The sequence below is a fragment of the Crotalus tigris genome, unplaced genomic scaffold, assembly GCF_016545835.1.
Source record: "Crotalus tigris isolate CLP2741 ecotype Arizona unplaced genomic scaffold, ASM1654583v1 scf7180000023662.225785, whole genome shotgun sequence".
In the NCBI taxonomy this organism is placed as follows: domain Eukaryota; kingdom Metazoa; phylum Chordata; class Lepidosauria; order Squamata; family Viperidae; genus Crotalus; species Crotalus tigris.
The window spans coordinates 106,443-131,286 of NW_024100106.1; the positions used below are offsets into that span (position 1 = coordinate 106,443).

Genomic DNA, 24,844 nt, shown 5'->3' on the forward strand with positions numbered 1-24,844 from the left:
CAATAGAAGTGAATGTCAACCTGATATAGGGGTTGTTGTAACTGTCTTAACTATCTGCCTGGCTGTCTAACCGTCCTGGAACATCACTTAGAGAATAAATGTAACTTAAGTTCTCTGTCACCGATACAGATGTGCAATAAAAGTATAAAGAGTTCTGAAATAGTAATTTATTTATTTTTCTCCCATTTCTCTTTAATAATTGCATATCTCTTGTCCTTTGTTTACTGTGAAATTAGTCACTCTGTTTAAGGCTGTTATTTAATATACATTGCACAACTGTTCCTGTTTACTTCACTTTTAGTAAATGAAATCTTCTGGGGAATCACGCTAGATGAGAGAGTGTACTCTAATGGTTGTAAAGACAAAACCAGAAGAAGTCATTAACTCTTTCCTTCTGGTCCCTTCCCTTCCTCTTCCCCTTCTCCTTCCCATCTCCCTCCCCTCTTAGAATAGTAGCTCTTCTCCCAAAGAAAAGCAGAAACTAAAAATTTTTTTCTGAGTCTTTCTCACAATTATATACTGATCGTGCCTGGGGGAGAAGCACTAGCCCCAACTGCATTATCTCATCTCCTGTCTACAAATAGGGAGGTTGGAGTGATGGTTTGTCCCATTACAGCTGCTTAAATACATGGAAAAATCAGTGTTTGCTTGTTCTTAATTGTTTTTTATATTGTCTGTATGCACATATTAAAAAATAGAATGGACCCATTTAAAAGGTATGTTTTCACTAGTCTTTAATTACATCAGCTCCAAATAGAAAGGATTAGTCATTGATAATTGTTTTACAAACACATTGTTTTAATTTACCAAGTGACATTATACAATATTTAATAAAGAAGTGTTTTAATGCATGCTTACATTTTATTTATACATTTTCCAGCACTAACCTAAGTTACTAATTGCGCACAATTAAAAGTGAGTTAAAATATGCTCTTTAATTTCTGTACAGATTTGGAGAGATAATGTATTTGATTAGCAGTTAATGCCATATGATGCCTTCCAAACAGCACAAGCCAAATATAGTATTTTTCAAGTCTCTTTTTTTGGCTAGCATTGTCAAATCAAATTATGATCTTTAGTTAAGTTTTTGTAATGAAATATTGGAAAAGCACACTTCATATTGTGCCTGTTTTTCAGACAAGCATCAGGTGTTGCTACTAAAGTGACTTACTTTACTGCCCATGAGAAATGGGCAGACATCATAGAAATAGATAGCTCTTCAAATAACCAGACCCTATGCTTTAAAGGGCTTTATAGCTGATCACTGTACCTTGGATCACACCCCCAATGCTTACATGCAGTCATTACAGCTCACCAAGCAGCAGAATTATATAGATATTATCTGGCATGTTCATAATCATTCCTGCTGTTGCAGTTTCTGGGTCTTCAATGAAAGTCCCATGAATAGCTCCTGCAAGTTGGCCAAAGCATGAATGACTGTGAGGAGGGCTTCCTGGTCCAAGAATGGGTGCAATTGGTATACAATATAAGATGAATCTGTGTAAAGGCCATTTTGGCCATAGCTGTCACCTGTTTCTTGAGCAGGAGCTGTTAATCCAGGAGTCTTTACCCTTAATGTGGCAAATGCTTTGCATCTCTAATAAATCAAACTTTCCTTTTGAGTATTAGCTGAAAGTTTTATGTTAGTAGCTCCATCCAAATATATCTTATATTTGAGGGCCCTGTCAATTTCTATATGTGTTTTACCTTAGCCAAATTCCTTCCAATGAGAATTAAAACAATCTCACTTCCTACTCCTACTCTTTCAAAGTTAATGTCGTAAGTATTAATCTATCTGCACTGGTCTCTGAAAATCATTCATACTGCAAAGGCTATAATTACAATTGGGTGATTTACAGCTTGGAAGGAAGATTTCACCAATCCTAATTTTATTTCTTGTAAAAATGAAAAGAATGGGAAAAAATTAAAATGGGTCATCAGGCTAAGTCCTGGACATCCCTTATTTCTTTTATAGCTTTCTATACTTTCTTAATAAGTCTTTTCTACTGCATCTATATGCAGCATTTCCTAAATAAATTTGGCCCCAAATGGGATCCAAACTAAAAATTCGCTGAGCACAGATGATGAAATACTAGATAACTTATCTATTGTTCAATTTCTTGATCATTCATGTCACCATTGTCAGGTTCTGGAATTCCTTTCTGAGGGAGTAACCCATATTCATTTAAGAAAGTCTCCACATCTTTAGCAGAAAATTCTCCATTCAACTGGTCAGTTACACTAATGAAATTGCTTACAAGCTCCCCACCTTTGTAGACAAGTATTGTTGGAAGAACATCACTGGAGAAACGGTCTCCTGCCCCTGTGTTAGCAGCCTTGAGTTTGCAAAATTTCACAGTGGAGTACTCAACAGCAAGGCTAGTAAGGCTGCTGTTGAGTGCCTCACACTCCTTGATGTCATCTTCATAGATGTGGACAATTACGGTGGTGGCTTTGTGTTCCTTCTCCACAGCTTCCAGGAATTCCTTCCCATCCTGCAAGTCAGAAAGGTAGCCATGCCTTGGCGCAAAGCTCAGTCGCTCGTGCATGTTCTTCATGCAGCTCTTCCGGTATTGCTGTAAACAATCCTCATCTTCTTCGACATTCAACAACTCATATTCCTGCACACTCATCTACAAATAATTATAAGAATACGCTGAACTACAAGTGCTGATTTAATTGCCAAGCACAAAATGAGGTTACATGCGATCTCATAGAACATAAATAAAACACTTTGTACTCAAAGAACAGCACTGAAAGTTCAAAAGCTTCTATGTAAATACATTTATTCCAATGGGCATCTGTTGGTAGGGCATTGATCCTGATGCAAGCTGTCCATCCAATGTTGGCAGCACCATCAGGAGGATTATTTCTACTAGTATATATTGTCACAAAATGAAAGTGAGTTGACTACAATATAGGCACCTCAACTAAGAAACTGAATCAGGCAAGCAAACATGCCATTGGTACAGGGTATGATAATAAGCCATATCTAGTTCTGGAACAATGAGGATTCTATTCTAGTTGTGCACTGTCAAGAAACATCACTAGTTTTTGCCAATAATTTGGAGCTGGGTGAGTAGTTACCATTAAAATTTTCCACAAGTTGGCTAATGCAGGGCATGGTAAAATTATAAAATGGTCATATCTCAATATTCAGTCTATCTTCGAGAATACATTTCCCTTGTTCTTTGCATCTTTAACACTGCAAAACTAGTAAAATATTAGTAAAATGTAAAAGTAGGGAAAACTATTTTCCAGAGAAATCCTTCCAATTTGGTTCTATGGCAGGTAAAAAAACAAAACCTTTTCTTCCAGATTTTGCTGTGCTCCCAGCATCCCTCTTCTAGGCTACACCAAGGAGTTGATGGCAAATTTCAACCGCTAAAAGATCCCCAACACTATTCCAGATGTTTAAATGATCCCACTTATATGTTCCAGGAAGTAAAAGAGGGAAACTACGGGGTCAACACAGATTTCTCCTCCATACTTTCTAGGAATGTGGAACGTATGACATGGCTTTTATACACAAACCATTATTAAATGGGCTCCATCTTCTCTTGCCTGGAACAGTTCTGATTTCAAATCATGTATGATGCTATATCCATCTGACATCTGACATACATGGAGAAAATGTAATTGTTATGTGCATTAGCACAACAAGCCTACCCATATTCCTTTAATATACGGAAAAACTATCTAAGACCTTTCCCCATGCGTCCTTTCCATTATATTGTCTTTCTCCCCTCATTTACCTTACGACTGACTTTTTCTCTGGTGTCTCTGTGATCTCTGCTTTGACATTTGTAGGGTGAGGAGATTTGCCTGATAAGCAGTTCTCTCTTGCTTGGAGGAAGATGGTCTTCATCTTGGCTCTCCAATTTAAATTTTCTCCAGTCATTGATCACCCCTTTAGGTCCTAGAAGAAGAAAATTTGTTCATTTAGTATTCTTTGGATTTACTTTCTTTTCTTTTTTAATTATCAATTCCTTTGATGCTTCAACAGAGGTTTAAAGAAAGAAGGTTAGTGAGGAAAATAGAAAAGTAGATGCATAGGCAGATATCTCCTAATAGAGTCTGAAAAATATTGCCTTATTATTGAAAAGAAATATCCACAAAAGCTTTTCTAAATTCAATTGTATTGTCAACTTCTCAGAGTCGCTTTGGATAGTGAAATGGGCAGCATATAAATTAGATGACAGATGACTCTCTTTTAGTTTGTCTGATTCATACTTAAAGTATCATTTTAACAAACATTTTCTGTGGCCATACACTGATTACGTACCAACAAGTTAGTGTTGGCTCTTAATAATCATAGAGATCCTACACTGGATTTTAGCCAAAAGGCTGAGAAGATAGATTTTTGTCCAGGATAATCTTCCCCAGCCTGGTTCTTCAGATTTAGAGATGATGCCATTGTGTCCATCCATTTTGCTCTTAGTCATTCTCATTTTAACTTTCCTGCCACCTTTCCCAAACTAGTGTGTTTGTGTGTAAATTATTTTGAATTTATATATACATTGAATTAACTCTACATGTCTCCTCTATTCTACAACATGTTCTTGCTACTGCACTACAATTCAGTGTTAAACAAGGTGTCCAGAAAGCAGTTATTTCTCGTTTGTACCAGGGATATTTTGACTTTATTACCTGTATGTATAGCTTCTGGAGCTTCAAATTCTTCTTCCAAATTAATACTTTGCTGGTGTTCCATGACTGTAACAGGCTGGAAGAGACTAATAGTCAAACAGACAAATCAACAAACATTTACACATAAAATTTATGGGCAAAGACTATAGAATTTTAAAGCAAACCGCTACATAATTAACAAGCAGTGGCCACAGGTATTTTATTTCATGAAATCTTTATAATTTTCTTTTGAATATCTCAAGGTTTACAGGAAGAACATGTCTAGTTCTTAAAAAGGATTATAAAAATTAGTCTAGACTGACATATAGGCTCAAATTGTTACAGTGTGATTAAATATTATATATTCTTGTTTTATCAAATATTCCATTTTTTAAAAAAAAAATTATATCGTCTCTGCATCCTTCCCCCAGATACACAATATGCAGTCATTTCCAAACAAAATCTGGACATCAATATTATTTCCCTGTAATGTATCTTCATAAGAAATATAGAAGGGAGGTATTCAGACAGAAAATACATCTCCATAAACTGGGTTGTTAAAAGAACAAAGGTGCTACTTTGATTGGACAAAGCAGTGATGAAATAGTATTTGTTTTAAAGCAAGAGTAAGTAATGTTTTGGGGGCTAAAGTTTATGTGGCATATCAAATGGTAAGAAAGAATATATTGTTATTTTCTCTAAGTTCTTTTGATGGAAAAATTGAATAAATAAAAAATTAGGGAATGAAAATGAAATTATATAATATCTACTCACTTGTTTGTGAGTTCAAGTTTTCCTGGCATTCTAAATAAAATGACATAAAAGAGCAGATGTATCTGCATTTGAGAAATATTTGCATTTAGTCTGAAATAGTTCTACTATTCCTTTGGCACGCATCTGGCTATAATTCTAAAGATATGCCATTTGGAATTATAAATGGCACTTAAAAAAAGAAATGATTGGTAAGTCAATACTTGTCATGGGAAAATGAAAAGTAAACATGCACTGGGAAGTCTTTGTGCATGTAGGTTTGGTGGAGAAGTGTGGATAATATTTTTGTACAAAGGGCAAATTGTTTGAATTTGATCTTATTCTATTTGAGGTTTATTTGACACACCCTTGCAGGTAAAAATATCTCAAGGAGGCATTAATCTAGTGATAATTTTAGCAGCTGCAAGCATGAACAAGGGAAAATTGGCTACATCACAATGAATACATTTCTTTCATGTCATATAATTACACAACATACCTAAATGTTTGTACTTCACTTGGTTAAATGTCTTTACTACTTCCCTATGAAATTTCAAAATCTGGGAGAGTACAGGCCATTGAAGTATAGAAATAATCTCAAAAGGTCTCAGTGGTAGGAGAGATTATGTGAGAAACGGTTTTGCCCCAATGGGATTGGCCTGCCCCACTTGCTCCACCAGAAAGGACACCAGGGGTTAAGGAATTCTGGCTGGTGGGGTCTAGGAGAAGAGCCTTTTCCACTGTGGTTCTGCCCTTTGGAACATCTTACCACTGGAGATGAGATTGGTTCCCACCCACTTGGCCTTCCTTAAGGACCTCAAAACCTGGCTCTATTGATTGACCTGGGCCCCCAATGAGGATACTTTGTGTTGGAAATGGCTGGTAGAGTACAAAGAAGCCACCTCCATACTGATTGTGAACTTAGTTCCTCGTTTTATTTTAATGAATTTTAATTTTTTTTAAAAATATTTTTATATCTGCGTTTTTACTGTATTGTAAGCTATCCAGACTCACTTTGATGGTGGGATGGGCAAAATATGCAATTAATAACTTATAAATAAATAAATAAATAAATAAATATGCAGATTTAAAAAGCTCCAACCTAAATCCCCAGCTTAACTAGTTAGCTGGGAAAGGTCTCTGAGGATAATGTCAATCGGTAACGATTAGATCAACTACAAATCCAATTCAGGGCAAGGCAGATTCTGATACGGTTTTCTTTTTTTAAATCAGAGATGGGCAGAATTCAGGACTGCAGGATCCAGTTAGAGTTTTAGCAGACTTCTGAACTCTGCCACCAATTTCAGACAAACATGATGGCTAAGGGAGATACAGCTTTTGAATTGCTCTCCACCACTAACAAACCCTGTTAATTTTTGTACACATACAGCGCAGGTGTCAAACTCAATCGCGCCATATGACATGTCGTGACGTTTTTTGCCTTTGCAGAGCAGGGGTGAGCGTGGCCTGCATGTGACACATCCAGCCCGTGGGCTGCCAGTTTGACACCCCTGATCTAGAGGAATGAAGTCCTGCTGGATTGAACTGGTGCTAGATAGAAGTCTTCTAATTAATAAAACACACCTCTGACACTGTGTTCTGTTATCCCTCCTGCCAACTTTAATGCCTTCACTTTAATTTTTCCAAGCATATCGGCATCTCCTCTTGGTGTATCAATACTGTTTTGGTAACAGAAACAGCTGGAACGATTAAGCATTCCTGTATTCGGTCATGTCATTCCCTTCTAATTTACCTTGCAATTATGTATAAATGAAAACTAGCATATACCTGCACTAATTGCTAAGAGGAAAAAACTAAGAGGAATGATGGCTTGAATTTATGTTTCACATGTGATACTTTTCAGGAATAGGGTCATATATTCTCCTCCATTTAGAAATGTGCAAAACAAACAAACAAACAAACACTCAACCCTTAGGTAGCTTTCCCTACTTATGTGTTGTGGTTTTTTTTTGCTGGATCTATATCTGCCACAATCAAAATGCCTTTTTGGAGTTTACAATGAAATCATAAAAAGGATAATACTATAAAATAATAGTGATATAATTAAATCAGTAGTTAAAAACAAAAATAAAACAAGCCCTACCACAAACAGAAGCCAACCACTGATAGCATCAATTCAACCTCCCCAGGCTGTCAGAAATAATTCTGTTTTCAGTAACATATGGAAAACCAGCAATGTGGGGGCTGATCTACTCACCAAAGAGAGACTCTTTGCAGTGCAGGTGCTCCAGTTGAGAGGAAAACAACAACAACAACAACAAAAACAACAATCCAACACCTACAAGATGGTTGCCGTCACCTCATAAAAATGAGGATCTGCTAGCAGTTTTCCCCATCATGTATGAATCAGGAGGCCAAAACTAATCGGAGAAGATAGTCCTGCAAGGATTTTGGTGCCGTGTCATATATTATAACGTATTTTGCACATTGTTCACCTACTGGATGCAATTTTCTCTGACAGGCACATCTTCTGAGCACATTTTGAGGAGACAATTGTTGTGTAGGGTCCAGAAAAACTAGAGGATCAAATCCAGAATCCAAAGGACAATAGAACAAAATTATGATTTGGGAAACACATATTGGATTAATTCATTTTAAAAGATTCAATGAAATCCTTCAATATCACTAAGGACAGCCTACCATTACTGCATCCCAAAATATTTAGAGAGAGATCTATTAAATGTCGGTTTATCCTTTAAACATAATGGCTCAATATTTCCATTGCTGAGTAGCATGTCTATCATATCTCCATCATGTCTTAATATACTCTGGGTAGAATGTCCACTATAATAGCTGCCACTGCCAGGACTACATAGGAAAACCTAGGAACAAATCATTTTTCATTTTTTACTTCTATATTGCAAAGTTTAAACAAAGTTGTCTTGATATCTTGATCAATGTAGGTAGCCCTCGACTTACAACAGTTTGTTTAGTGACCATTCGAAGTTACAAGGGCACTGAAAAAGTGACTTATAAACATTTTTCATCGATCCATCCATTGCAGCATCCTCGTGGTCATGTGATCAAAATTCAGATGCTTGGCAACTGACTCATATTTATGAAAGTTGCAGTGTCCTGGGGTCATGTGATTACCTTTTGCGACCTGGTTGACAAACAAAGTCAATGGTGAAGCTAGATTCACTTAACAACCGTGTTGCTAACTTGACAACTGCAGTGATTTATTTAAGAACCGTAGCAAGAAAATGGGGCAAAAATCTCTTTAACAACGGTCTCGCTTAGCAGTATAAATTTTGGGCTCAACTGTGGTCATAAATTGAGGACTATCTGACTCTCCTTTTTGACAGGATTGATCCTTCATGCAAATAAGTTTAGGGATCCTTTATGATTGCTAGATCCTCCTCGAAGCCAATGAACACTTTTTGCTCTTGCTATCTTCGTATCCTAGAGACCCTCTAAGTACAAAGATTAATCTGATGATAGATTATTGTCTGACTCTATTAAGTATTTCTGATTCTTCCACAGTACTTGTTCTGAGGTATCGTAGTCAAGCTAGTCTTTTGATAGTTTGTCCAAAAATTTTCTAGTTAGATCATTAAGGGATTTCAGTATCCGTGTAAAGCCATGGGCATCCTAGACTTTAAGTCTAATTGGTTAATCTTGTGTTTACCCATTAGCAAAGGATAATATGGCTAAGACAAGCCGTGTGATTATATATACAGTTTTCCTATGAAGGCCACTAGAAATGTTATATTAGGAATAAGCTGTTTTGCTTATTTAAAATAATTGCCAATCTAGCCTAGCATTTTGTTTCTACCATAAGTCAAACATAGTTTCTGGAATCTTATAAGCTAGATACAGATTTAGAAGGATTTTGAAATGTGTTTGAATATTAGTAGGTTTATTAGAAGGTTTTGTTCATTTTTTGCCTCTGTGTCTACATAATCATGATAACTTGGAATTCATATACTTAAATGTGGAGAATTCATTGTCTATCTTATTCTTGATTTACAATGTACACATTTGTTTAGTTCTTTTAGAACATCTCACAAATGTTTTCTATCACCAAAAGAGCTCTTGATGGGCTGCATCTGTATGTCCACAGCAATCACAAGAATGACAAAATGCCTACCTCATTTAAATCACATTCCCTACCAAATAAAATTACCGCAGTCCATATGAGGCCAATACATTCCATCTAATTTTGATAGCACTCTTTGTCAGTATGTGCTTTCTTATCTTCCTTTCATTACATGTTTATCTTCATCAGACAACAGAAAATATCATTTGCATTTTGCTAACACCTATGGTTGCAAATAAATGTTTTAAAGACATTCCCCACCAAACCCATTTTTCTTTAAAACAAAATCAAATGACCCATTTAAAATACATACTACACTGACAATTAATTCTCATCACATATCCAAAGTCTCTCCCAGTTCTGAACAGCATCTGCTATTTTCTGGCTGCAGCAGTTGAATGGAACTGATCCTTAACCCAGGATGCAGACTGTATATATTGCAAGATACGCAGAAAGATTCATATTAGATTAGGAAAAGAATCATATGATGGAAGAAGGAATAAATAAGCCAGGATCAGCTGATACTAGAATACTGCCAGGTTCATTTTAATTCACCAGGTTGACAGGAGGTTTAGTGGATTTATTCAATCTATCCTCTTTAGTACCGTTAATGCAATTCCTTATTTGGAGCAATGGAAACATTTTAAATAGGTACAGGTGAAAATTTAATTGATTGTTTTTGAATATGCCAGAATGGTGAACGTAACTGAAATTAACTACTTTGTTATTTGTTTAAAGTTACTTTTACTGGTCTTTGTAGCTGCAACACCCCTATGTGTATGTGGTTTGGTATTAAAATAGAGAACAAATTGTATTTTGTTCCTGACTTTTTAAATATTTAGAAGTGTTATATTTTACAATTTTGAGACATATAACCATTTTGTCATGCCATCCCTTGAGGTGAAATTTATTTGAAAAAAAGATTTTCCATCCTTAGCATAGGAGGGTGTATATAGATAGGTGTTAGTGAAAATCGTCTCCCTGACTCGTATTAGAAAATGCTTTAGCTGGATTTAAGACCTCTCGTTTTCCTGAAATTATGCAAACAGAAGGACCCCTTTAGGTCCAACTCTTTGGCCCATTTGAGTTTTAAAGATAAATTCCTGTCCTTTCAATGTTTTCAAATCCCAACGTTTCTCAAACCTCTTGGGCTGTCCAGCAATCATTTCATGATTGCCATTCTGAGACAATGGGATCACTCCTTCCTGATGCACAATAGGAGGGCTTGAAAACTGGCATAAAGTCAGTGGTGCACCCTCAGTTAATTTAGCTTGATTTCAATGAGTTCGCTGCCAATTGCTGCGCCTCTGAGGCATAAATCTGTGGTTGATTTATTTAATGGAAGATAAATTAAAGCAAGAAATTTAATGTCAGAAGGTAGGTGAGGCAAAGTTTTCCCCAAAGGGAAAACAGCTCACCCCTAAATTCTGCAGAACACCAGTACTTCTCCTGGAAAACTGAATCCAGTGCATTATCTATTCAACCATAGATGCCTTAATTGCTGAACTGAGATTGTTTGTCATCTAGACTAGTCATCCAACCAGCATGTGCCCAATAACAGTAATGAGATGAGGATTTATATTATTGAGTGAAGACTGGGTGGGTGGAAATGCTATGGGATCAGGGACACACAGAATCAACCTGGGTATGGCAGTTATGCCACGTATGAGGGTGCTCTATATTTCATGCTTACACAAATTTGGTGCAGCCAAGAGGAAAAATTTGAAAGCTGTCATTTTTGTGGTAGAATAACTACTTGTGATGACTGCCCTGATCCCACAAAGGAGCATCAGTATTTTAGCCCTTCCTTTTAGCTAAACAACAAAGAAGAGGGAGGAAAAGTAAAAACCAAGTTTAAAAAAGTCAATGAGTCTGTTAAAGTAACAAGACGATATCAAAGGACACAAGAAAAGAGCGAAGTCAAGAGACAAAACAAGTCTGGGTCCAAGTGCTCAGATTTAGAAAATGACAAGGGTGCTAGGATTCATTCACTGCTGCAAAAGAGAAAATATTCCCAACAGCAGGTTACCTTCCAATGGTAAGCTTTATCTCAAAAGCTGCATGCCTTCATCCTCTTACTTGATTGAATCAGTTATCTTTAAATCATGATTGTCCAACCTTTTGGCTTGCCTAGACTGCATTGAGTAAAGAGGAATTGCCTTGGACCACACATAAAATATATACTGTAATATAGTTCATGTATATAAGTAACAAATTTCCTATATTTTTTATTATCTTATAGACTGCATTACTAGCTTTCCAGGGCTAATGTGGCCCATGGACCCTTGGTTGGCCATTCCTACTTTAAATAAGATCTTTTTAGGATTTGTACGGCAGGAAAAAGGTATAGCAAATTCCAAGGATTTGCTGCCATCTAGTAATCATCTGGATTTTTGCAGCCCAAATATAGCGGTCCTGCTTAAAACTTGCTGGGCAGTCTTGGTAATAAATGTCATTCTTACAAGGACCAGTTCTCCATTATTTGATGAGATGAACATGGATTCTAGACACTAATAGGTTTGGGGACTCCTTTCCTCTGGCTTAGTCTCAGTGGTTGTCCTCCCTGTGTGCTATGATACTGAGTAAATTATGATAAGATTTAATTATGATTATCTAAAAGAGAACAACTGATTTCTGGATTTCCACTTTATGCAAAATCAAAATTTTAAACCATAGTTTGGTGTGCAACCAAAAAAGTTTACTCCATGCAAGTGGATGTTTTTTTAGTTGGGCAGGATGAGGATAATCATCAACTGAAAATGGTCAAACTAATTTCTACTTGATTAATTAAGTGAAAATTAATTTCTACTGTTGTCATGGTTGGATTATTTATTGATGAAGTGCAGATTTTCAATGGCTTCTTCCCTCTGTAAGGCTGGGGATCCAACAAAATAATCTTGTCTTATAAACGATGAAAGATTTCAGGAAGGTCTATTAGAGTAGCTGATGTTCCCAGTTGAAATCACAGTGGACTACCGAAATATCCCAGGCAGTTGACCGCTAAATACATTCTTGCTCTCTCTGATTTCCAAGGAATGTGGTCTTTTCCAGAGATGAAGCCAGAAAAGCAAATGGAATGACAGCTATGACACAGGTAGAAAGAAAATCATGCTGAATCTGATTGAAGCTCATAAGATGAGAGCTCATAATAAGGATAGCAAACAAGGTTTCTTTTCTCCACACCTCCATTATATTTTTGCAGTATCATCCAACGATACAGCAATTGTTACCTACAAAAAAAAGCCAGCTGTATCACTTGATATGTTTTCAAGAACTGTGAAGATAATGGCATTCATATACTCTGTTTACTTAGACTCTACAGTTAGTGAAGTTTTGGTAATGGAGGTGTCCAGTGCAGTTGATTCAGTTGTATTGGATGTGTTTCTGACATTGAGGTATGAAGGAGATATGAAAGATGCTTAGACACAACCATATTTTTTGTTTAATCCTTGCCTTCCTTGGCTTGTTACATGTAATAGGGAGAGAATGTCTGAATGGGTCCAAGATGTAAACTGCTCATTGAAACAAAAAGGAGCCTACAGAAGATGAAAACTACTATAGATCAATTGCTAAAATCTATCTCCTGAGTGAAATACATGAATGAGCAGTGACTGGTGAGTTTCAAGTATGTCCAAATAAAATTGATTTTCTTGATCCATTTCAATACAGTTCCAGGCCTGCATATGTAAGAAAAGTTTCCTTGGTTGAAATGATTTATTTATTTTTCCTGGGAGATAAACAAGGTAGTAAAACTATATTATTAACTTCTCCATTACTTTTGAGTTTATCAGCCATAAAAGCATCCTTCTAAAAAAAAATGATTTGAGTTGTAAGAGTACCATGATAGAATATTCTGAAATGGTATGGGCTTTCCTGCCTGAGCAGGGGATTGGACTAGATGAGCTCCAAGGTCCCTTCCAAGGTCTATTATTATTATTGTTATTGTTGTTGTTGTTATTATTATTATTATTATTAGTATTATTATTATGTTCCTGCATGATCAGCTGATTTCAGAAGGCAACGTTGGGTGAATTACATTTACTGAGAGGAAGCTGAACGGTTGAAAACAAAACAAAACAAACAACAGATAAAAGTAACTCCAGACACTGCTGCTGAAGATTGATCCTTTGGTAGATTAATTTAATGTTTGTGAGCAGATACTTGCATAGTAAATTAACACTTTGTAATATCTAAGCAGAGCTTCTCACTGTTTACGGTAATTGTCTGATTTTCTTCTTTCCTCCTCCTCCTCCTCCTCCTCCTCCACCTCTTATTCTGAAGTCTTAAACAACTCAAGGCCATGTTCCCTGACGGAATTGCTTTTCCTTCTGTGTTTAATGGTAATGAAGATTTTCTTGACTGATAGATCAATATGTAATGATTAGGCTATCAAGCTAGAAACTGGAAGACCGTGAGTTCTAGTCCTGCAAATGATTTGGAAGAAAATTTTGGACCTTCCAGAAAAGCAGCACATCTCTTCTGCTCATTAAAGTAGCCCAACTGTTTTCCAGGCTTGTGTGGCTAAAGAAAGTCCTACTGTTTGAAGAGTCCCATTTGCTTCAATGAATGGAATCTTCAAAGCAGTGACTTCTCTTTCTTCAAACTTGCACTCTTGTTAGTTAGAATACAAATCCAGAGTATAATAAACATTTTTTATAACTAGGAAAAGACCTCTATATCCCTCATGTTTCAGTAGGAAATGAAAACAGAAATAGTAAATCACTGAAGGCAACCTATTCAGTTTTTTCCAAACTGTTGCCTTCTAGCCATGTTGGATATCAACTTCCGAAAAGACCCCATCAACGTGGCATCACAGACTATTGTTCCATGTGGTTTCAAGCTATACTATTTCAGGAATTTCACAATATTCTTACAAATGGTTTAAAAGATTATTCTCTACGTCACACCTTGGTTGCAGTGGATTCTTTAACAGCTTTTTTTAGCTTTCCTGTGATGACAAACAATAAAGTTCCAAGTCTCTCAAGATACTACAGGATACACAAGACTCAGGGCCTTTCTAAGATTTGGGTGATCTGAAAGTATTTGTGTCTCCCCTTTTTTATTTTCACTTATTTAAGTTTATAGTGTTTTGAAAGGGAAAAGTAAGTTGCAAACTAAAGAATTATGTAAGAAATCTTTGGGGCTGTTTATGGGATGGGGAAGAAATGGGAAAATCTCAAAACGTTAACCACAAGCAGCTAGATATTTTAGACATTATCTTATTTGGATAAAGGATGGATTCTAGAATATAGAGGTTCAAATAGCTCTTAGAGACCCTGCTTTAATAATTCACAAATAAATGAATCCCAGAGTTTTGGCTTACTCATTTTTTTTAAAGACCTCTTTACCTTAATCCCTTACATTCTCGACAGTAAACTTAACAAGACCCATCATCAATCTTTCTGTACTTTGCTATTAAAGATTTCACAAAATGGCCACCTTTTTGTGCTTAACAGTCATATCTGATCTTGGAAAAAGTCAGTGTTGTGCTCCAAAAATTGATTTGACCAAAACAAACTGGATAGGCTGGAACAATTTATTACATTTATTAATATCTTACTTCTATCATATTAACAATTATAACTGAAAGGCAACTTTGGAGGATGCTTGGATTTTAAAATCCTCTCCAGAAGTATAAGTCTTACATCTTGAAATACAAGATGTGTTAATCTAGATTAACACAATTTTAAGACTTGTGGACTTCAATTCCCAGAATGCTGGCTTGCAAATTCTGGAAGATGAAATCCGCAAGTCTTAAATTTGCCAATGATGATGATGATGATGATGATAGTTGGAAGGAACTTGGAGGTTCCAACCCCCTGCTCAGGCAGAAAACCCTATACCATTTCAGACAAATGGCTATCCAATCTCTTCTTAAAAACTTCCAGTGTTGGAGCATTCACAACTTCTGGAGGCAGGTTGTTCCACTGATTAATTGTTCTAATTTGCCCTGCCCTCAGGTGCTTTGGAGAATAACTGCCTTGACCCCCTCTTCTTTGTGGCAACACTGGTTTCATGTCCCCCCTTGTCCTTCTCTTCATTAAACTAGACATACCCAATTCCAGCAACCGTTCCTTATATGTTTTATATGCCTCCAGTCCCCTAATCATCTTTGTTGCTCTTCTCTGTACTCTTTCTAGAGCAGGGGTGTCAAACTGTCAGCCCGCGGGCCGGACACATCATGCGGAAGCTGCACCCACCCCATTGCCGGCAATGGCAAAACTCTCCTGATATGTTGCGCAATGTCACGTGATGTTAAAATCATCATGTAAGCAGCATCCAATTAGCTTTGGCAGTTCTATACATCTGTGTATATTGCAGTGAATATTAATGTCTAATTAATTAAAGTAACTGAATAATATTGCCACTCATCAAAATGCAGCAATTGAAGTTCAATCACATAGGATTTCCATTGGATGCTTATACAGCGCCCAGCCCATAATTAATCAACTCTGTTTACAGTGACCTCAGTTCACCTGATTTTGCCAAGGCCAAAGAGAACAACTAGATCTTACCTTGCCTTTGAAATGCTTTGCCTATTCTTTCCAAGAATGAGACATCAAGTTTTATTTATTTATACAATTTATTGGCCGCCCATCTTACTACAGGTTTATTTGTTTATACCAGACCATCCCAAGGGTTTGGACCGATGATGAGAAAGATCTTCTTTCTTTACACAGGTATCCAAACAAAACAAAGCATAAGATAATTATAATCCTTGCTTAAATTTGTCTTATATACTTAACCATACTTAACCATTATATGGGAATATCAAATTCTATGAACCATGCACCTAAGAGGTACATATCACTACCCAGTTCCTGTTTGCCAATCTTCCAGCACTACAAGAAGAAGCAAAATGAAAAAAAAAATGGCCAAAGACAAGAAAAGCTGGAACAGAATTTTACGAACCAGAAAGGAAGAAAACCAGAGGAAAGAGCAAGGCATAATTTGGAGTTTAGACAGAAATCCTATGCTTGCTTATTTGAGAGTACAGTATGACCTTAAATGAGCTTATTTCTAAAACCAGTAGCTTTGTAAACCATACTACTGATAGCAGATTACGGCTTTATTTAGAAACTGTTGAGTGCTACTAAGTAGCTTTATTGGTAAGGGACTAATACAGCAATGAGCTGGCAATCTGCTAGCATTTAACAAAGGCATAATTTCTTGTTCTTTAAATGGTCACATCTCACTAAACAACCTCAACCATTCCTTCCCTACAGCGTTGTACACATAAGTTTCCAATGCATGAAAACTTTGTCTCTAACCTTTTCTTTGTATGAGGAGAAGAGAAGAGATCTAATACATACGTCTCAGCTATAGTTAATTGACTCCTATCACATACTCTTCCACTAGTGTTTTTCTGGGGAATATCAGTAATATATCCCTTGCCTCTACCTAAATAGAAGTATTAATATATATTGTGGATTAAGATTCATTTTTATTTCTTAACAATTATGTTGTAGCTCCATACAGTAAATCACAACATAGTCCTGATCCACTCAGCTAGAGCAACCTGACGGGAAACATTACTTCTTTTCATTGCAACACTACTAATTCATTTAAGAGTGTGGTTTAATAAATCTTCTTTAAAATGAAAGATGCCTACTTTTACATGCTGGCAAAGTAACAACCATGGATGACAGTCTTTGTTTGAACAGGAGTACAGTGCATTCAAGATTACATTACACAAATGGAAACTTTTTCTGAGTTATATTATGAGGACTAACTCAGTGTGATTTCATAAATAAACTGCAATAACTTTGTTAACATAGGTTGTAGCCTGGCACTCACTTACGTAGGAATAATGGTTACTGGATTTACTTCCAAACAGCACTCCACTTTCAAACATTTTGATAAATGAAAAGAAATGAAATAAATATCCTAAGTGCACTTATTGTACAATGCTTTCTTACTTAAAAATGAGCTTCACTAAACTCACTGACTTCTATGTAAGCACTTTCAAATGGTATGTAGGAATGATGGCTGGAGACAGGAGAAAGAGTCACAAACTGGACTACCATCAGGCAAAAGGTATCTTAGCCCACAGAAGAAAAAGGGATGTGGGAAGCATTTCAGAAGCAATCGTCGCTAGTTTTCTGGAAAGCAAAAGTAAAAGACTGGATGGGTGCTTTTAAACTTGCAAAACTGATGCCAGCGTTTGAGGTCATCTAAACAAGAAGCATAAACCATGAATACTAATGCTACCTTCATTGTAAAGTTACAGTAATAGAATATTGCAGGTGTTGAAGCACCTCTCCCCTCCTTGGTAATCTAATCTGTAGCCCTTCCTCCTTTTCTTCAAAGGTCATTTCCACATACCATTATAACATGCTTAACAGAAGTCAATGAATTTAGGGAAGCTCATTTCCTCCTGTCTCTCAAGATCATTCCCAACATACCATTATTTTACCATTTATTTTCATTGAATGTTTTAGTTATGCTTCCATGTTGCATCCATCACACAAGTCTAAGCAATTAATATTATAATATGCAATACAGGTAATACATTGCATTAGATTAAAAACATATCAATTATACTAGACTATAATCATACCGTTAATGGAAATTCTATATAATTCTATATCATTATAAACTGTAACACCAAATTGCCAGATTGATCTCATTTCAAGTACATTGCTCATCTTCACTTTACTCCCCAAGTGCATGCTTGAAATGCTGTTTGTAAGAGTTTCCTGAATACTAGGAGTGAAAGATGGAGGTCTTACATTGCACAGGGGAGCTTGTACTCATCTCTGAGTTACCTCTAATTGCACCTTAGGATTCAGTTTATTCATAGGATAAAAAATGATTGAGAAGAGGTACTTTAATAAGTGTTTCTCCCCTTGGCAGCTTTAAGATATGTGGACTCCTAAAACTGTTCTAAAACATTTCTTTAGTGTGCCTCATTAAAGTAGCTTTTCTGAAGTTCATGCCAAACCACATCAAAACCACACTTGCTTTAAAGAGGCATTATATTTGCACTCGTTTGCATTCTGAATTTCTGCTTCTGTCAGTTTTGAAGCATTGCACAGCCTTAATATAAAGTCAAACTTACTTTGAATGATTAGAGTCTCATAGTCTTTCAGCCTACAAAAACACCACAAAATCAAATCATAATCAAACTGTAGTAAAATTCCTGGTAACCTTCAGTAAAAGCTGTTTGGGATAAAAATACTTTTTTATATAACTTTAAGTCTCATATAACTTGCTGATACCATGCTAACAAACAAAAAAAAAACTACCTTGAGAATTCAGATAATCAATCCCAGGTTTTCTGATGTACTCCCCAAGAATCTTGATCCAGAGAGGCTGAGTGTTACAATTGAGGTTAGAGAGATACAGGTAGAGATTTACTCCTTTGGATAAGCATGACCCTTGCAGAAATAGCTCAGGACAGGTAAGAGGATTATTGTAAAAGGAATTAGCAAACTCTGTTAATTAGTTCAGACCAATGAAATGTGAGGCTTTCCAAAGATTTAAAGGATTTAATACGTAGGTACAGTTATGGAGAGAATCCAACCAGAATTCCGGATGAACCCTAAATATTGGGGTTAGCAGTAGGCTAAACAATCCGGAAGTCCAATAGTTGAAAAATTGATGGGATGTGTGGCACCACTATTAATATCTCTAAGAATATGATTCACATATGGATTAAGTACACTTTCCCAATGAGCTGCTATTGAATTGGTATTATAACTTTCATTTTCTTATTAGATATTGAGGCCTGCAGTATTTCATACTTAGGGTTAATGCCAATTTTGTTAACTTGTCTGTTGTCAAGTTTTTTTCTGTTTCTGCTTTTGGAATCAGTGCTAAAGGAGTGAGAGAGGCAGAAATGAATATGATACTAATTTTTCAAGTTCTTTTTGTTTTCAAAACAATTTTTATTAGTTTTCCATTTTACACCAACATAGCTTAAGAACCCATGTGGAAACTTGGTGATCCATTTTTTAAAAACAAACAATAACATAGTAAATATATACCCATTATTTCTTAAATATTTCCTTCTCTATCTACCGTATATGCCGGTGTATAAGACGACTTCCGGAAGCACTAAACTCGGCGCCAAAGACGGGGGTTATCTTATACGCCGAGTTGTCTTATACGCCGGAAATACTGGTAGTTTCCGCCGTATAAGACGACGTTCTAGGAAGGCGACTCAGCGATAAAGACGGGGGTAGTCTTATACGCCGGGTCGCCTAATACGCCGGCATATATGGTATATAGAATATTATAATCAGATTAGTACATTTTCATTGAATTCATTCATTACTATGTCTAACCATCAACTACATTAATCAATAATAATAAAAAATTAATCTATAAAAACCTATATTTCTTCTCACATTTAACTTAGGCTTAGTGAACTCCATTTATTTAAAGACATTATAATCAAGTCAATATCTAAAACCAATTCATTCACTAATGTAACATTTCATCCAAATCATATAATTAAAAATAGACTAACATTCTCTATCTATTTATATTGTTATAGACTCATTAAAACCTTTCTAAAACAAATTTTCATTGATATATCACTCTATATAAATTTCATTAATCAATAAGAGTTTACAAATTCATTATCCATCCCAAAGATCCTGTATCATGCTTTCTTAATTTTACAAATATTTAATCTTAAACTAACATATTCATTTACTATTCAGGTGCCCCAAGTGTTTTTTTATTTAAGCATTATTAACTCCAAAAGTAAATTCTTTTCTTTCTCACCAATCTTCTATTGTTTTTCATTATTTCTCCAAATCTCCAATAATTAATTCCATCATTTCCCATATTTCAGTTCTTTTCTCATTATACCATCTCTAATATTAAAAACATATAAAGCCCTTTTAACAAAGTCCAAGTCCAAATCAGTCCAGATCGCTATAAGGCCATTGCCACGTTACTATAATCAGATTTAATATTTATATCTTATTCTGGGTTTCTTTCTAATCCAAACAGATTTCCTTAATCAGGCCTCCACCTGCCACACTATACATTCCGAAAAGAAAGCTCCCATTGTGCATTTGGTTAAATTAATATAAAAGTTATAGTTAGTCTGAATGGTTCGTGGCAGAACATCATTTCTCCTTTCTTTTAACATTGAATAAATTTCACTTAAAGTCCCTTCTTTTATAGCGTCCTCTTTGATCACATGTTTCTCTTCTTCCCATATTTTTTCTTCTATCTCAAGTTTAAATGGCATCTGCAGATCAACTTGTCTTTCTAAAGTAAGATCATCTAGTTCCTTATCATAAGTCCTTTGTCCATTAATGTCAAATCCTTTTTCCAAAATCAATTGATTGTCCAACTGTGAATTTACTTCTTCCACCTCGGTAAGCAAAGTACAAGCCTCTTGTGTATAAACTGATGTTTCACTTAGTCCTTGTCTTTTTCCTTGTCGATACCAAGAAATGTCCTTTGAACAAGCAATTATCTCATCCATATTTTCCAAAATTTTAGCCAAAATATACTTATAAAGAACTACACCGGTGTCCTCCATTTTTATTATCTTTCAAGTCCTTATCCTTTTAGAGGAGACTATATTTAAAAAGCGATCACTATATCCATCTCTTCCCAGTTTCCTCGCCTTTTTCCTTTGTACAAAATGAAAGCCTTTCCAGTGAAGAAAAGATAGCAAGTACAATGAATACGTTTGTCAAAAGGTGTCCCCCAGAAAGTAATCAGACGTTCAATCCTTCCAGACACCATGAAGGTACAAGCAAACAATGTTCTCCAAATATTATAAAAAAACTTTCTTGAGGCTCCCAATATCCAAAAATAAAATCAACCATTAAAACAAAAATAAATTTAATCCTTTGTGCTTCTCTTCCCCCATTTTAAAAGCCGCTTCACCAGAAAAGGGAGTAATTCCAAGAGAAAAAAAAACTTTTCACAGGCATAAAGAAAGTAGAGGTAAAAGGAAAGTCTCACCAAGTTCTCCACGGTGGGTCCGTTTGCTTAGCTGATCTTGTGGCTTGCGGTTGGCGCAGCTAAATGATCGACCATTTTACTGGATGATCTTTACCTTGTCGGCCCAAAAGAAAGACTCGGTGCAAAGAGGATGCTGCTGCTCCTCTGCAACTACCGAGAAGCCTCCTCAATGGTAGACACTTCTCCAGAGCATCTTTTCGACCTTCTAAACGTTCTACCGGCAGGGGAAACTCGATCGGCAAAGGGACGACTCCCTTTGCTCAACCGCACCGCCACGAACCGGAACCGGAAGCCTAATTTTTCAGGTTCTTTTGACAATACAAATGTAACTTACTATGATGGTGAGTGTAAGAATGTAGAATAAAGATATTGTTTTGAGGTTAATATGTTCCAAAAAGACTATTTGATATCTCTTTGTTGCCACAGCTTCAACCTAGGATTGAATGTAGGCGCCAGACAAGTCAGCCTTTTAATTTTAGCTATTGAATCAGTGAAGATTAGAGGAAAATATATTGCCATTCTGACTGGCTTGCAAAATTGACATCCCCAATGCTGGTTTGCAGCATCAGGAAGGAGATGTTTTGCTCTCCTTAGCCCTAAACTAATTTAAACTCAGTGCAATCAAGATGTATGATACCTGGATAGATGTATTTCTAGGTGATTATTCAGAATTGCACAAATTTAATGGAGACCAGGTAAACTTCAGGAATGCATATAGGGGATTTGGAGTAACAAAAGGATCTCTGTATATATGTGTTTTAAAAAGAATGTTTATTCAAGTTTAAAAATACAGAAATAGAAAACTAATGCAAACTTAAGAAAAATACAAAATATGTGTGTGTATATGCACGCATATATATATCTTAAAGAAGTAAATCAATTATATAGTTGTTTCATTTACCTTACATAGTAAAGTATTTCTATCTAGAAATACAAAAACTTTTCTTCCTATGTCTTATATCTTGAAATAAATCTTTAAAGCATCATCCAAGTTGATCAGAAAAGATTAATCGCATCAATTAATGTCCCACAAATTAAATTCTTATAATCTTCTCTTCTGATTTATTATCTCTGTGTCCTTTTTATTTATTTATTTATTTTTATTGAAAATTTTTAAAATTTTACAAAAAAAAATTTCCCTTCCCCAGACCCTCCCAATCCACCCCACCCCTCCCCCAACCTTCCCAGAGCTGAATACAGGCTTAATTAAAATTTAAAAGAAAAAGTTTTAAACACAAATAAATCATATACAAATTTGATTACAATAATTAAACAAATTATAAAATACTTTAACCCCCATATTTAGAAAACAAAAAGAGAAAAAGAAAAGAAACAAGAAAAAGGAGGGAAAAAAAAGAAAAAAAATTCTTAAACTTTAAATATAAATTATTCAAAAACTAAATAATATTTTTTATATCATATTTATATTGTATAAAATTTATCCATCTTTTCCATACCAAGAGGTACTTCTCTTGCAATTGATCTTTCAAGAAAGCCAATCTTTGCCATTTCCACCAAGTAGGAAACTTTAAGAAACCATTCTTGCAAAGTAGGCAAAGATTCCTTCTTCCAACATTGCCCTACTAACAACCTAGCCGCTGTAATTAAATTTAACAATAATATAGTTTCTCTATTGTCACAATCAGAAACAATACCCAGCAAAAACAATTGTGGAGTAAATTTTATCCTTCTTTTAAAAATTCTTTGAATATTCCACCATATCTTAATCCAAAAAGCTTTTATATTTTTACATGACCACCAAATATGATAATAAGTAGCATCCAAGCAACCACATCTCCAACATTTAGGCTGCAAGTTTGGATACATACGAGACATTTTTTGTGGATCAAGGTGCCATCTATAAAACATTTTATAAAAGTTTTCCCGTAAGTTTTGGGCTTGTGTGAATTTAACATTCCTCACTCAAATAGTCTCCCAATGGAACCGATTCATCAAAGTTTTGTGCCCATTTAACCATACAATCTTTAACTAGTTCTGCTTCTGAATCCAATTGCACTAACACCCCATAAATTCTTTTAATATGGGTTCGTCTTTGATCTTTTATTTGTTTTAACAAATTCTCATCCTCTCTGAGCAAACCCACATTGCAATCTATCTTCCACCTTTCCAATAGTTGTCTATACTGAAACCATGAATAAATAATATTTTCTTGTATTAAGTCTTCCATAGATTTTAGTTGCCAATTTTTGCCATCCCATCTAAGTAATTGTGTATAAGAAATACTATCCATCTTAACTCCTCTCCTTATCCGTTCTTTTTATTTATTAAAACAACAGCTGGTTCATTTGTAAATCCTATATAACATTTTGTCAATATTGTTCTTATATCCTGTCATTTTAAATCCATATCATCCAAAGCAACCTGATTCTTGGTTGTATATACTTCTATCTCTTTTGAACCCATTTTTGGGTTGAACCCATTGAACCCATATAATGGACTTTCTGAAAAGAAAGTTTTGAGTACATTGTTGCCAAATATCCTTGAGTTCTCTAGAGATAAAATACTTTCCTCTATTCTCTAAGTTTTAGTTCTTTCTGGTTGCCTCTAGTAAACAATCTTCAAAGTTTCCACTTATATTTTTATCTAATCACAAATTTATCCTAAGAAAAAATGTCTTACATTTAAATTCAAAATCTTCATTTATTTTAAAAGGATCATAAACAAACTACAGGAAATAATCATAATTATTTCCTAATCTTATTTCCAGTCAATTTGGCCCCTTAATCCATTTAAAAACTTTCCAGCATCAAAGTTCTAATCATCTTTCTGCTGCTTATTTCCCAAAAACAAAGTTTTTTTTTACTTTACTTACACTAAACCTTTTTTACTGAGCACTGAAAAAAAAATCAAGCAGTATAATAAAACTCATCTTTCTGAAGATTCTTAATATCCAAAATGCAATTTACAAGCTGCGTTGGGGAAAAATAGGAGCATTAGTATGTTCACTGCCTTGCACTATTTATAAAAATAATAAAGGTAGGATATAAATAATTAAAATAAATTCCCAATGAAAGGGAGAGAACATGTGAGACACCCAGTATCTCTTTGAGGGTTCTGAAAAGCTAACTCTCCCAGCTCCCTGAATAATAAAACCCCCTGGAGACTGTGATTCTATGGCCTCATTGCAGAGAACATCTGCCTGAAGCACTATAAATTTTAAATCCTCTCAATCTAGAAGGAGTTAGAGAACCTGGTTCATTTACCAGCTCCTCTTTCCACTACAGTTGTCTCATGGAGCTCTCTTTTGTTGGCCGTGCTTCCCGGAAAGTGACTATACATATCTTATAAGATGTTATTGGCTGAATATTTGTTTTGGAGTAAAACTGATGTTAGGTCGTGGCTTAGCCAGTGAGTTTCTCAACTGAGGGTAGACCAGAACTTGCTCTTAGTCTGTTTACTATTACCTGCTCTATAATGATTACACCACACAGACACTCATTTGGCTGC

General features: G+C 35.5%; 1 protein-coding gene across 5 annotated transcripts; it reads right to left on the bottom strand.

Moving 5' to 3' along the window:
• Positions 1 to 717: 717 nt before the first annotated feature.
• Positions 718 to 21,655, bottom strand: PDC (phosducin). Of its 5 annotated transcripts, XM_039320617.1 has the most exons (5): positions 18,688 to 18,704; positions 5,404 to 5,433; positions 4,651 to 4,736; positions 3,756 to 3,919; positions 718 to 2,633 (listed from the first exon to the last, which is right to left on the bottom strand). In XM_039320617.1, exons 2-5 carry the CDS (start codon positions 5,430 to 5,432, stop codon positions 2,106 to 2,108), a joined length of 807 nt encoding a protein of 268 aa, XP_039176551.1. In that variant the 5' UTR covers position 5,433; positions 18,688 to 18,704; the 3' UTR covers positions 718 to 2,105. The 5 variants fall into 5 exon arrangements, with proteins under 5 accessions (XP_039176551.1, XP_039176553.1, XP_039176552.1 ...); XM_039320619.1 differs by lacking the exons at positions 5,404 to 5,433; positions 18,688 to 18,704 and adding an exon at positions 21,377 to 21,655; XM_039320618.1 differs by lacking the exon at positions 5,404 to 5,433 and having other exon boundaries at positions 18,688 to 18,842.
• Between the last annotated feature and the right edge of the window lie 3,189 nt (positions 21,656 to 24,844).

Coding starts and splice junctions, on each gene's coding strand:
- PDC (XM_039320617.1), bottom strand. CDS start 5,432: ATGCCAGGAAAACTTGAACTCACAAACAA. Junction 4,737..5,403: donor AAACTTGAACTCACAAACAA/GTGAGTAGATAT, acceptor TTTGACTATTAG/TCTCTTCCAGCCTGTTACAG. Junction 3,920..4,650: donor TCCAGAAGCTATACATACAG/GTAATAAAGTCA, acceptor TTCTTCTTCTAG/GACCTAAAGGGGTGATCAAT.